Source organism: Sarcophilus harrisii, chromosome 2 (genome assembly GCF_902635505.1).
Source record: "Sarcophilus harrisii chromosome 2, mSarHar1.11, whole genome shotgun sequence".
Classification (NCBI taxonomy): Eukaryota; Metazoa; Chordata; class Mammalia; order Dasyuromorphia; family Dasyuridae; genus Sarcophilus; species Sarcophilus harrisii.
Genome location: NC_045427.1, coordinates 55274173 through 55286788, shown reverse-complemented (window position 1 = coordinate 55286788; position 12616 = coordinate 55274173). Strand labels below are relative to the sequence as shown.

The 12616-nt window shown below is 41.3% G+C and overlaps 1 protein-coding gene across 3 annotated transcripts in view; it reads left to right on the top strand.

Moving 5' to 3' along the window:
* PRMT7 (protein arginine methyltransferase 7) overlaps positions 1-10190 on the top strand; it is a 67461-nt gene extending 57271 nt beyond the window's left edge. For all 3 annotated transcript variants that reach the window (XM_023495069.2, XM_031950215.1, XM_003758441.4), the window contains exons 12-18: positions 437-484; positions 1160-1249; positions 1662-1823; positions 3138-3212; positions 4192-4352; positions 7410-7506; positions 9989-10190. In XM_023495069.2, the coding sequence (XP_023350837.1) occupies positions 437-484; positions 1160-1249; positions 1662-1823; positions 3138-3212; positions 4192-4352; positions 7410-7506; positions 9989-10147 (792 nt within the window). In that variant the 3' untranslated portion in view covers positions 10148-10190. The remainder of the gene's footprint in view (positions 1-436; positions 485-1159; positions 1250-1661; positions 1824-3137; positions 3213-4191; positions 4353-7409; positions 7507-9988) is intronic.
* The last annotated feature ends 2426 nt before the right edge of the window (positions 10191-12616 follow it).

Below are 12616 nucleotides of genomic sequence, written 5' to 3'. Positions count from 1 at the left end.
TTTTGAAAATGAGGCCTTTATCAGAACCTTTAACTGTAAAGATGTTTTCCCAGTTTTTTTTCTTCCCTTCTAATCTTGTCTACATTAGAAACTGTCTTTTAAAAGCTCTTTTAAGGTATTAGTATTGGTTTGGCCATACTCTATTCATGCCCTTTAGATACACGTGTTAGAATGAGGAGGCTCTGGTTAGTTCATGGGCATAGTCCAGCAGAGTCATCGTTAGAACTCAGCTTGAGGCTTGAGACTCTCAAGGCATATTGCTCAGATCAGTAATGTTATTTGTCTTCCTAGACAATGTGAGCAGTTATTGGAATGGATGGGTGGTACTTCCTAATCTGTCATTTATTATGCTCTTACAAAGTTTCAATATTTATAATTTTCTAATGATATTAAGAATTCAAGCTAGTTGTGACTAATAGCACATAATTCCCTTTAGGTATTCACACTAGAGAACTCAGCAGTGTCACATCGACTGATGAAAAAAGTGAGTGGATAAATATTTAGGGGACATGATGGATTTGGCTAGACTGGGGATATGTGCGATTGAGCATCTGGCATTGAATTGTTGTTTTGGATTCTGTCCTTTGAAATTTAGAATATAGTGGAGAAACAGGTGACCTATAGAATATCCTATTCTCTGCTTGAGTATAAACTAACATATGACGCTATGTTTTAATTTGTTTTTGGTGAAAAATCTGAGGTTACCTGTTCTTACCAAACCTTTTTTCCTCATTTCACAGAAAAGTAAAAAGACAAGAAGGATTTTGAACTTTGTTAGTAATAATTCTGTCTTGTTTGTCTGAGGAACAGCCCACCTGGGGGATAAAGTTGATCACATCTGTGTCCTGATAAGTTTGTGTCCTTGTCCTTACCCTGTGGGTGTTGTGGAAGATAGTAAAAAGTGTTAGGAGATGAAATGGGCAAACCTGAAATTCTTCTCAGAACATTGTGTTGCCACCAAAAAAACCTGGATTTTCCTTACAAGAGCCATTTGTTTTTAAATCATGCTGGTTCTTTGGTAGTCTTATTCTTGACACATTGTGATGCTTTTATACCAAATACACATAAAAGAGAAATTAGTGTTGGGGAACAAAGATTACATTGAGACTTATTGATTGAAGTTATTGAAAAAATAACTCAATTTATTATTTTTTCAAAGATTTTTAAGGCTAATGGTCTAGAGGATACAATTACTATAATAGAGAAGCGTCCTGAATTACTCACCTCTGCAGATTTGGGTGATAGAAAGGTGAGTAATAGGTGTCATCTCTTTGCATTAGTAACATATACTTGCTAAAAACAGTACTTCAAGCCATCTCTCTCTCTCTCTCTCTCTCTCTTCCCCCTCTGTCTTTTTTTTTTTTATATTTCACTTAATTAATATTAGTTTGTTACCTAATCCAATTGATTATATTTCTTTACAAGAGAATAAATACTGAAATATGAATGGTATGCTTTTGCAAGACTTCTAAAAAGTTCTAATATTAATCAGTCTCATTGCAAACTTTCAAGTAAATTTTTTTTATCATGTCTACAAGTCATGTATATTTTATTAAAATTGGAAAGATGTCTTTCCCTTCTGCAAGTTTAGAATTTGTGGCTTACACTTGATTCCAAATCAAGTCAGGCTAATAGTTTTATTTCTTTTTCTGATTGTTTAGATCTCTGTTCTTCTTGGAGAACCTTTTTTCACAACAAGTCTATTACCATGGCACAATCTATACTTTTGGTATGCAAGGACAGCTGTGATTGAACATCTTGCTAACAATATCACAGTGTTGCCACAAGCTGCCTCCTTGCACATGGTGGTTGTAGAGTTCAAGGTAAGCTATATGGGAAAATTTTATTTCAGATAATTTGGGTTAAGATGGGGCATTTGAACTTATGAATATTGTAGGGTTCAGTATAATAGAATCTTGTTTTTTAAGAGCCATTTTTCTTTTGTTAATTTTGTCCATATGATGTGTATGAGGTGGAACTTGAGTTGTCTTTTCATTTCTCTCTATGATTTGGCACTTTGTAAAAATATGATAATTTTGATTTCTTTTTCTAAAAACTGTCTTCACATCCTTTGACCATCTCTCAATGGGGGAATGGTACCCCTTTTTTAAAAGTCTGTTTCACTTTCCTTTACATGGAGAAATGAGATCCCTATCAGAGAAACTTGATATAAAATTTTCCTGTTTTCCTTCTGAGTTGGCTGCATTGGTTTTGTTTGTGTGACCTACACACAAACTTTTTTACTTAATATAATTAGTATTATTTATTTTACTTCTTGTGATCTTCCCTATCTCTCATCTGGTCATACTCTATTCCCAGATATAACATGTATTTTTTTCTATGTCCCCTTAATTTGCTTATAATATCACTCTATTCCAAATTGTGTACATGAGTTAATCTTTATATAGATATCTAGATAGATAGATAGATAACCTCAAGATTTTTAAGTACATGATTTGGACATATATCTCTGTATATGATAAATATAGAGAGAGATATGATGTGAGATGTTGGTCTGTGCCTAATTTTTTCCAGACAGCTTTCTAGTTTCCCAGCAGTTTTTGCAAATTAGTGAGTTCTTGCATCAGTGTCGTATGTCTTTGAGGTTATCAATGAATGCTCATTCATTTCTGTATGTTGTGTGTCTAAGCTGTTCCACTGACTCACCATTCTGTTTCTTATCTACTACCAGATTGTTTGAATGATTACAACTTTGTGACATAATTTGAGATCTGCTACTGCTAGCCCCTTTTCCTTAACGGCTTTTTCATTGATATTCTTGATTGTTTTCTTCTTCCAGATGAATTTTGTTGTTTTTTTTCAAACTCTGTAAAATACTTCTTTGGTACTTTGATATGACACTAAATAAATTAATATGGCTAGTGTTGTTATTTTTATATATTGACTAGATCTATCCAGGAGTAACTAATATTTCTTGAGTTGTTTAGATTTCTTTTATCTGATGTTTTAATGTACTTTTTAAGGGACTCTACATTTTGGGGAGATTTGGTTGTGGGTCTATTTATGGATATATGATTTTTCCCTTTGCATTTCTCTCTTGGTTTCCCAACAAAATTTACAGACCTGTTTCTAATCAGCTTGGTACAGAATGTGAATGTTTGTTTTGTTGTTCCCAGGACCTTTGGCGAATCCGAAGCCCATGTGGTAACTGTGAGGGCTTTGATGTTCACATTATGGATGATATGATTAAGGTGGGCACAGGCACAGTCTATCATTTTAAGTGGTACTGGAATAATTCCACCCTGATAGTGTCAGCAGGGATCTCCTGCAGAGGTGGGTGTTGAGATGACGTTATGGCTCTAGTGACACAGCATTTCACTCTCCAAACCCTGGAGGGTGGGCTGGGGTGTGGGGCATGGAGGCTTCCTCAATCTTCCTGGATTGGGGCAGCTCCGGCTCAGCCCCAACTCTCACAAATGGTGGAAGCGGATATGGGAGGCGCAGCCTCTGCTATGACTGATGGCAGGAAGCAATGGCTCTTCTTTAAGATAATTTGAAAAGGTGCTCATCCCCAGCACACCCTGTGACAATATTGAAGTGGTGGGAATTGGGGCAGAATTTTCACTGCATTAAAAAAGAAGACAGAAGATGAGGCTTTCAGGCATCAGCCTTCCTGCTTTCCCCTCGTCCTTTCCTAAATAAGCAGAGTCTTGAGGTGGCTGTAAGGAAGCTGATTTTAGGAAGCCCATTGAGAGAGACTGACAGACTAGTAAGGGGTAGTAATCAAGTCTTGGATCAAAGGAGACCAGAAATCGAGGTGATCCATTGATTTTAAAGCAATATGTGAAAGTGAGCAACTTCCTTCCTTCCAGGTTTCTAGGATGAGGCACATCTATATCAAGGCCGGGCTGTTTGCCAAGGCCAGCTCCCCTCTTTGTCTCTGCCTGGCTCTGTGCTGCCTCATCCCTTTCCTCTACACCCTGTTATTTGCGAGCCATTGTAATGCAGAGAACATTGACACTGGAGTGAGGAGGATCAGGGGTCATGTGTCAACCAACTCTGACCCTCACCATGTGGGAGACCAGGGACAGGAAGGCACTTCACCTGTAAAAAAGAGGAAGGATACTAGCACTCTCTTACCCCATCCTAGTGGTTAGGGTGAGGATGTTTGCAAACCTTCAGATGCTGTAGAAATTCAGGTTGTTATTTTTACTGTTCTTCTCTCTTCAGCACTCTCTGGACTTCAGGGAAGCCCGGGAAGCAGAGCCTCACCCTCTGTGGGAGTACTCAAGCAGATGCTTGTCGGAGCCCCAGCAGGTCCTGATGTTTGATTTCCAAAAGCCTGTCCCTGAGCAGCCACTTAGTGCTGAAGGTTCCATCTTCCTGCAGAGGTGAGCGGGTTCTTGGATGGAAAGTTGCTCATTTCCCCAAAATAGATAAGTGAGGAAGACTCTTTGACAGGGCATCCCAAAAGATGGAGTGGATTCTTGTTGTCTCCCACTAAAAGGACTTCTTTTCAGCTTTTCCTCCCTTAATGATGACAGAGGATATGGCTTTCAGTGCAGAAAGCTTTTACAAAACCCTAGCTTGAGGACAGACCCTGACACTGACCCTTCTTAGGGTCCCTCTTACATATTATTAGAGATTCTAATTCCTCAGTTATAAAAGAATCATTTTCTTAGAAGGTATTTCTTTTCACTTTCTCCACTTAGACTACTCTGTCTTTGATATGAAGCTACTAGTTTGTGGGAATTTAGTGTAGGAAGAGCCCAGTTTTTGTTTGATCCACAAATTCTATTAGGGATTTAGGAACTCTCCTTTCCAGTAACGTGGAAAATTCCATTTTCTTATAGCTGCAGAGACATTTTATTTTTATGGGGTTATGCTTTTCAGTTTAACCATTTCCTTCACTCTGCAGAGATACAGCACAGTGCTGCTGTTGTGGTTAGCAGGCCATCATTGTGGCCTTCACAAAGAAGAATTAGAAGGCTGACTTTTCCTTGCTAGGGATGGTTTGTTGAACTGTTGGCAGAGGGCCCTGCTGGCCAGGTTCTGAGGTATTGGAAGGGCCCTGGAGGAGCAGTTCACAGTTAAACAGCTCTCACTCTTACTTCCATATAAGTACTGCTATAAATGTTTTAGAGTATTTGGGGACTTTCTTCTTGGCCAATCAGTGACTTCCTTGTAGTAGAAGTCCAGTAAGAGAATCTTTGTTCAGAGGGTATGGGCATTTTAGTAACTTCATTTGCATTGTTAGTATGAATACACTTATTAAAGTTGTGAAAATGCCTCTGAAGAACAGAGAGCCTGTACAATTGAAAACACTGAGTATTTGAGGAAATAGTTTTTGATACTTCATCTTTGCAGAGAGCTACCTCTAGATACTTTATTTATGGGTGGTGAACCAAGGGAGAAATGTGAAGCAGTAGCAGGAAGAAGCCGAAGTAGGAATAGAGATGGGGACGTGGTTGTGGCGGAGGAGGCAGGACCGCCACAGGAGGACTCCTTCCATGAGGGGACCTAAGGCAGAATATTTTTGGTACAGCTTTTGTTTAGTCTTAATTTTTAGGAAACATGAAGGTGGAGGGAAATTGACTTCCCAGATGGCTGTACCATGTCACAACTCTGCCAGTTAAATGGCTTTCTGTTATTGTACCCCTGTCTTTTCATTTATGGTTAGCTTCCAACTTGCAGGGTTGGTCACTTTTGACCTTGAGCTAGCTCCATTGCTCTTTGGAACTGCTGAATCGTCCTGTGTTATTCAGATTTCCTGAATACAGATACAAATACATTGTGTTTGAAGATCTTTCTCTTGGTTGTTTGCAGATTTTGTTGTTTCTTAATGAAACTGCTACATTTAACCATTTTGTGCCTTGGAGTTTACAGCCTTTTTTTTCCCCCTGGAGGTGATCTATGGATTTTTTTTTTTATTAGTATTTTGTTTTCTGTGTTTAGAAGTTCTGGGCAGTTTCTTGCATTACTTCTTGCTTTCAAGTTGTTTTTTTTTTTGTTTTTTTTTCCCCCCATTTATTATGTTCTTTTGGGAGATTGATAGTATGCTATCTTTACTCATCCTGTCTTTAATATGAATATGTTTTGTCTGTTTGTAAAGAATACTTTAAAAAGGAGACCAATGGAGGCTATTACAGTAGTCTATTTGAGAATTGATGAACAATGATGTTAGTGACATGGTGGGAGAGAGGCAAAGGCTGAGGAGAGACACTTCTTGGGATGAGGTAGAATTGACCAGACTTGATCACCAATTGGCTATGGAAATTGAAGGAACCTGAAAAAAAGTCACAAATAATTCTTAGAGTATGACCTGGGTAATTAGAATGATCGTGTTACCTTCAATAAAAATAAGGAAGTTTGGAGGAAGGACAGGTTTTTTGACTTGGTTGAGTTTGAAATGATAACGAAATACTCAGGAGATAGCCATAAGATATTTGTTGATGTGGGACCAGGTCAGAAGTCCTTAATAAATGTTTTTAAAGAAATGCAGTTATATTACAAAATCACAGCATCTGAGTTAGAAGGGACTTTGCAAGTCACCTCATGCAACATTGTACCTGAATAAGAATCCTCTCCAATAATAACAATAACTAGAATTTGAACAGCTTTTTAAAGTTTGCAAAGCAGAAGCTCCCTAGGATGTACCTACAGTGGTGTCCAAACACACCTCTGCCTTTTCCCTGGATAAGTCATTGAGAGTTTAGAAAAGTAGATATTTCCTAAGGATAATGAAGTTCACCCTGCCCTTTTTTCTGTTGTGAAGAATGTACTTTTGTGGGAACAGGTACTAAGCACTCCTTGCCCAGAATACGCCCCCCCAAGCAGTGCCCATTCAGGTCTGCACACACTGATGGAGCTCCTGCTGTGTGTTCGGCACAAATGTTGCTTTCAAAGGGCTGAGAGGCCAGTAGAGGAACAGCAATTCTTTTCAGAGCAAGGTGAAACAGAGGCTAAGCAAAATGGCTTCTAGGAATACTGCAGTCAGAGCATTATTGCCATTGTCTCAGTGGATGAAATGACCTTTGTTCCATTTGTCTCTGTCGTAGTTCCTGCTTCAGGATGTCCCATTTTCTCAGCAGAACTAGAAGTTGTAAGGGGGAAAAGAAAAGGGCCTTTAAGGCCTGTTGGGTGCCCTCCTAATTCTTCTTTTGGGAGATGATTTTACTAGGAGAACCCTCCCAGCTCTGCCTTTCAGGTTGTGGGAATATTAACCTCTGAGTGGGCACGGCATCCAAGGTGCACTGTGGCTAAGCCTGCTCTCCCCTTCCTGGTCTGAGCTGCTTTGCCATCAGAGCTGGAGCTCTCTGAAGAAAACTCCTTTCTCAGGCAGGTCCAGGACTAACATATTTTGAGAAGTGAGGGGAGCTGCTGTTTTGGTTTGTGGAGGATCTTCTTAGACAGCAACTTATGCCATTCATCACGGCTTTTTCTTCCAGGCCTGGAAAGAGCCATGGAGTGGTCCTGTGGATGGAGTACCACCTGACTACCGAGAGCTCGCTCAGCACCGGACTCATTCAGATGCCAGAGGCCCAGGTATCTCTGCAGGGTTGTAGAGTGTGGCTGGGGCAGTGCCTGCCTAGATTCACTTCTGTAAAGCCATCGCATCCATAGCAGAGGATGCAGCAGATGCTGTACACATGCCCATCTGAGTCCCGTTCCTGGGACACATTTGCTGCTTTTGCTTAATTAAGACCTGGCCTTGGACTGCCTTATTTCTTCCAAAACTCTCCTCAGTGCCGCTTTCTACATGAAACCTTTCCTGATTTGATTATCCTGGTTCTCCCATTCCCAAGTCTACTTTGTCTTAGTTGGTAAATGTTTAAAATATACCGGTTGAGGTCCTTGTTGTTTTCTTCTCTTTGCACCTCTGATGCCTGGCACGGAATGGATACTTAGTTAATAGTAATTGGTTTACAGACTGTAAACACTTGAGTAGCTGGTGGCTGTTTTCCCTGGCGGCCATGCCTGTAACTTCATCAGCTAATTTGGCTGTTTCTGCTTGTGTGTCTGCTGTCACTCCCAGTCTGTGACACACCTGGAACAAAAGGCCACATTACCAGCTTAGGAGCATGGAACCTGGATAACTGGCCAGTCGAGCTGGCACAGGACATACCTTAGAGGGCTAATTCATGTGATTTAGATGAGCCTGTGAGTTTAATAATGATAATAACAATAGAATTAATATAGCAGCTTAAATTTTCAAGAAACTTTACAAATATGAACTCATTTGATCATCACAATAACCTTGGGATGGAAATGCTGGCGAAATTATTTGTCCAGGCTCACACCACTAGTGAGTGTCTGAGGCAGGATTTGTACTCGTGTCTTTCCAGTCCTCAAGCTGAGGGCTCCATGGCTATTAGATGTAGGTACAGGTCCCAGCCTGGGCATGGCTTTCATCCTGGGTGGCTCCTTGATGGAATGTCTGCCCAGTGCACTTAAGGCCTCCCCTGGTCCTGTGATGTTTTCTTCTGATGCCTTGTGGCACACAGCCGCAGGGCTGCCTGCTTCCTGCCCTCTACATCCCTGGGTCTAGGCTCATGCATGCTTGGTCTCTGCCCAAGTCCTTCTTGGCTAATTATGCCTACAGAGCCTACACAGCCCCATCAGAAGACTTTCTGTGGTTCTTTGGACCACCTGCAGTTTGATGATGATGATTATTAATAAGAATGATAATAGCTAGCAATTACATACTACTTTAAAGTTTGCAAAATATTATCTCATCTGATTTTTAAAACCACCCTGGGAAATAGAGTACATGCTATCATCATTTCCATTATACAGTCAAAGATACAGAGGTAGACAGAGTTTGAGTTGCTCAGAGTTGCACAGCTATTAAGTGCCTAAGGACGAATTTGAGCTCAGGCCTTCCTGATGCTGAGTCCAGTGCTCTCTCCAGTGCCTCCCGCTGTTCTTCTGAAGTCCTGGTCTTTCATGTATGCAGACATCCAGCCTTGCCAGGGGAATACTGGTACTTTCATACTTTAGGGGACCATGCCTTTGTGGGCATGCTGCCCTGACATGGATGGTAGAGCTTCTGTAACCTTGGGCAGGAGATGTCCCTTCCAGCTCAGAAGGACCTGGTCAGAGTTGGTCAGAGCAGAGTAACTCCTGCTCACCTGCACCTCTCTGCCATTGGAATTCTGGGCTTGGAATCAGGCAGCAGTACAAGTTCCCTGAACTCCCCTGGGGCAGTACAGCTGACGCTATCTGGCATTCACTTCTTTTCTCAGACCCTTGGTTTATCTGCAGTGACTGAGAGAGCCCTTTGGAAAACCAGTGAGGAAGCTTCCTCATTCCTCACACTGGCTGAACTCTTGGGCACCAGGGCTGGGAGCACTGACCCTTCTGTCACAGGTTCTTGTTGAGAGGCTGGGGATGTCAGGCACAAAAAGCAAGTAGCCTTTTCCTCAGAGAGCTTACACTGATACACACACATACACAAATATGTGTTAAGTAATAGCAACTTAAGAGGGAGAAGTGCTAGCAGTTAGACATGGAAGGAGCAACATCTTCCAGACCTTCTGGGCAACATTGGCAAAGGCCCTGAGGAAGGAGAGAAAATGTTCTACCCAGGAAACCGCCAGCAGCAGGCCACGGAAGGTTGTGGGGGAAGATTGAGAGAGTACATTGGAGCGTAGTGGGGAGCCAAATTGGAGACCTTGAAAATACTCGGCAGAGTAACCTTGATTTAACCCACAAAGTCTAGAGCAGGGATGACCCCGTCTGATTGGGTTTGGCAGCAATAGGCAGGAGTCATTGGTGAGGGGAGAGAGCAGAGAGCTTTAGCTAAATATAATGATAGAATTTACAAGGGGTCAGTCAGGAGAGATAATAATGAATCTGTATTAAATGTAATAGGAATTAATGTAAAATTCTCATCTTAAGTTGAAAACAAAATCAGCTTTCAGGATCAACTCCCTTTCCTCCTGACTTTGCTTGTTAGATTTGGGAGAAGGGCCTTGATCACTGAAAAGTTTCAGGACTTCTAAAGTCTCTCTTTTTTCTTTCACAGGGCGAGTGTTCCTGGAATCCTCATTGTAAACAGGCTGTTTATTTCCTTAATTCTACTTTGGAAGCAAAAACTCAAGACAGTCCCCAGTCTGTCACCTATTCCCTTGAGTTTAACCCAAAGGTGGGTGATATTTCCATGGATTTCAGGCTTGTAAGCTAAAATTACTGCAGTTTTAAAGAAATAAAGTAGCATAAGAGCTGTTGTGATGTGGTCAGTGGGCTTTCTTGGGAAGGGAGAGTTAAAAACCAAAGTTTCTTTTTCTTGGGGTGTCCTGATTAATAAGGAGAAGTTGCCACAGGATGGAGAGACTAGCACCAGGAAACAAGAGTGTCTCTGAATGAAGGCTCACGGCTGAATCTTCAAAACCTTGTAACTCTGGGAAAAAGCACGTGAAACTCTGCCTCCCTTTTCTGTGGTAAAGGAAAATAAAATTCAGTAGAAACCTGCCAAAGAAAACTCTATTTAAGACTGAGGAAGGCACAATACAGCAGGGACACTTTCCAGTACAAGCTGGCTCTTTGACCTTTGACCTGTCACTTTCCTCCTCAGTGTCTATTAAAAACAGGGACAGGGATTAGGGTAGGGCTTAGACTTAGATAATATTTCTCTGATGTCCTGTGTCGTCTTTTGAAACATTTTTGATTCTGTGATCTTTTCTAGCTTTGGTGTTCTAGATCAGGCATTCAGTAAACATTTATTGTTTTCTTGGGGACCATGAATGAGACTATAAAAAAGGATCAAAGATAGTCCCTGCTCTCATGAAGCTCACAGTCTGGAGGAAGAGACAGCACATCAATAACTCTGTACAAATAAGATTCAGATAGGATAAGTTCAGAATAATCAATAGAGGAGAGAGCACTAGAAATAAGGAGAGTTGGTAAAGGTTTAGTACAGGTTTGGTACAGGTAAAGGTTTCCTGTAGAAAGTGGGATTTTAATTTGGCCTTAAAGGAAGCCAGAAAATAGATTTGAGGATGGCCTGAGGAACAGTCAGGGAAAATGTCCAGAGCCAAGAGACAGCATGTCCAATGTGAGGGGCATCCAGGAGACTGTTGTCTTTGGATATCAGAAGATGTACGTGGGAGGCAGGGGGAGGTGGGAGGGTGAGATGGGCACCAGGCCGAGGGCTCTTCCCCTTTTCTTTTGGGTCATGGAGTCTGTGAAAAGACTCATTTTTAGAATAATGTCTTTAAATTCATAAAATAAAATATAAAAGATTATAAAGAAAGCCAAAAATAGTCAATACAATTCTAAAAAAGTATTTAGAAGCAAGTTTATAGACCCTAGCTTAAGAATCCCTGTTGTAGATGTGTATATTGCTTAGCAAATCAATGTAATGCTTGACCATGCCACTAGCATTTCTTAATGAGTAGTTTCCAACAGATCCATGGGCATTTTTAAAGGATCTATGAACTTGAATGGAAAAATTTTATCTTTATTTTTACTAATTTATTTATTACATGTAACATTATATTATTACATGGCCGAATTGCTACCAGAATTAAAGGAGGGAGAAACATCCTTTCACAGGTGAAGTTTTTTTTGTTTTGTTTTTGCTGAGGCAATTGGGGTTAAGTAACTTGCCCAGGGTCACACAACTAGGAAATGTGTTTGATGTCAAATTTGAACTCAGGTCCTTCTGACTTCAGGGCTGGTGCTCTATCCACTGTGCCACCATGCTGCCCCACAGATGCAGTTTTAAAAGGAATATGAAAATTACTTTTAGTATTTCCTTGTGGGAAGAGAACATAACTGGAACCTTTTTTGTTCTTTTGAAATCTTATAAAAATTCAGCCAATCCATGCTGATTTGAGAGGGTTCAATTTCAATTTGAGATGAAACTTTGACTGTCACAGAAGGTATGTGGTGTGCCAAAAGCAAAGGGCACATGTGTCTGATGAGCAGATGATGGCTGCCTTTCAACTGACAGGCTGGGCGACTTCCTTGTAAAGCCCAGGCTGAGCTTTGCTCTCGCCTCCCTGGCTAGTCAGTTAACACGATTCTTCTAACAAATCAGCATAGACCTTGCCACTGGGAGGGACTTCAAGAGTTCCTCCCTACTCCCCACTCTCCTCCTCCCACTTTTCAGGTGAGGAAACAAGATCCCAGAGAATGACTTGCTTCAGACCTTCCACTTGTGTTGGCAGACATGCATGGGAAGTGAGAACTCCTTCTTCTGGAGCCACTCTCTGTTCCCCAGACTGCCCCCATTGGCCATTCCTTAGCAACCTCCTTGGAGAGTCCACTTTTCCCCAGGCTTTTGGTATGCTCTTTCCTTGTCCCGTAGCCATGATTGACAGTTGTGAAAGGATATCATAGTCATAGATTAGAGCTAGAAGAGACCCTGGAGTTCCTGAAATCTGGCCTCAATTGCTGTACAGAGAAACTGAGGTCCAGGAAAGTTAGAAGGGTCTCATAGCTTGTACATGTCTCTGCCTTCAGAGCCCAAGGCCAGGCCTCTCTTTCCTGCTTTGTCTCTTGCAAAGACTTCGTAATCCATCTCCCAAAGTGAGAGGCTCCATCAAGTGACCATGTGGCCTAAGATTGTCACAGCTGGCTCGAGAAGGAGCTTTGGAAGGAAAGCCTGACCTCATAAGAAGGTACTTCTGTCGGGGTAATAGTAGCATGG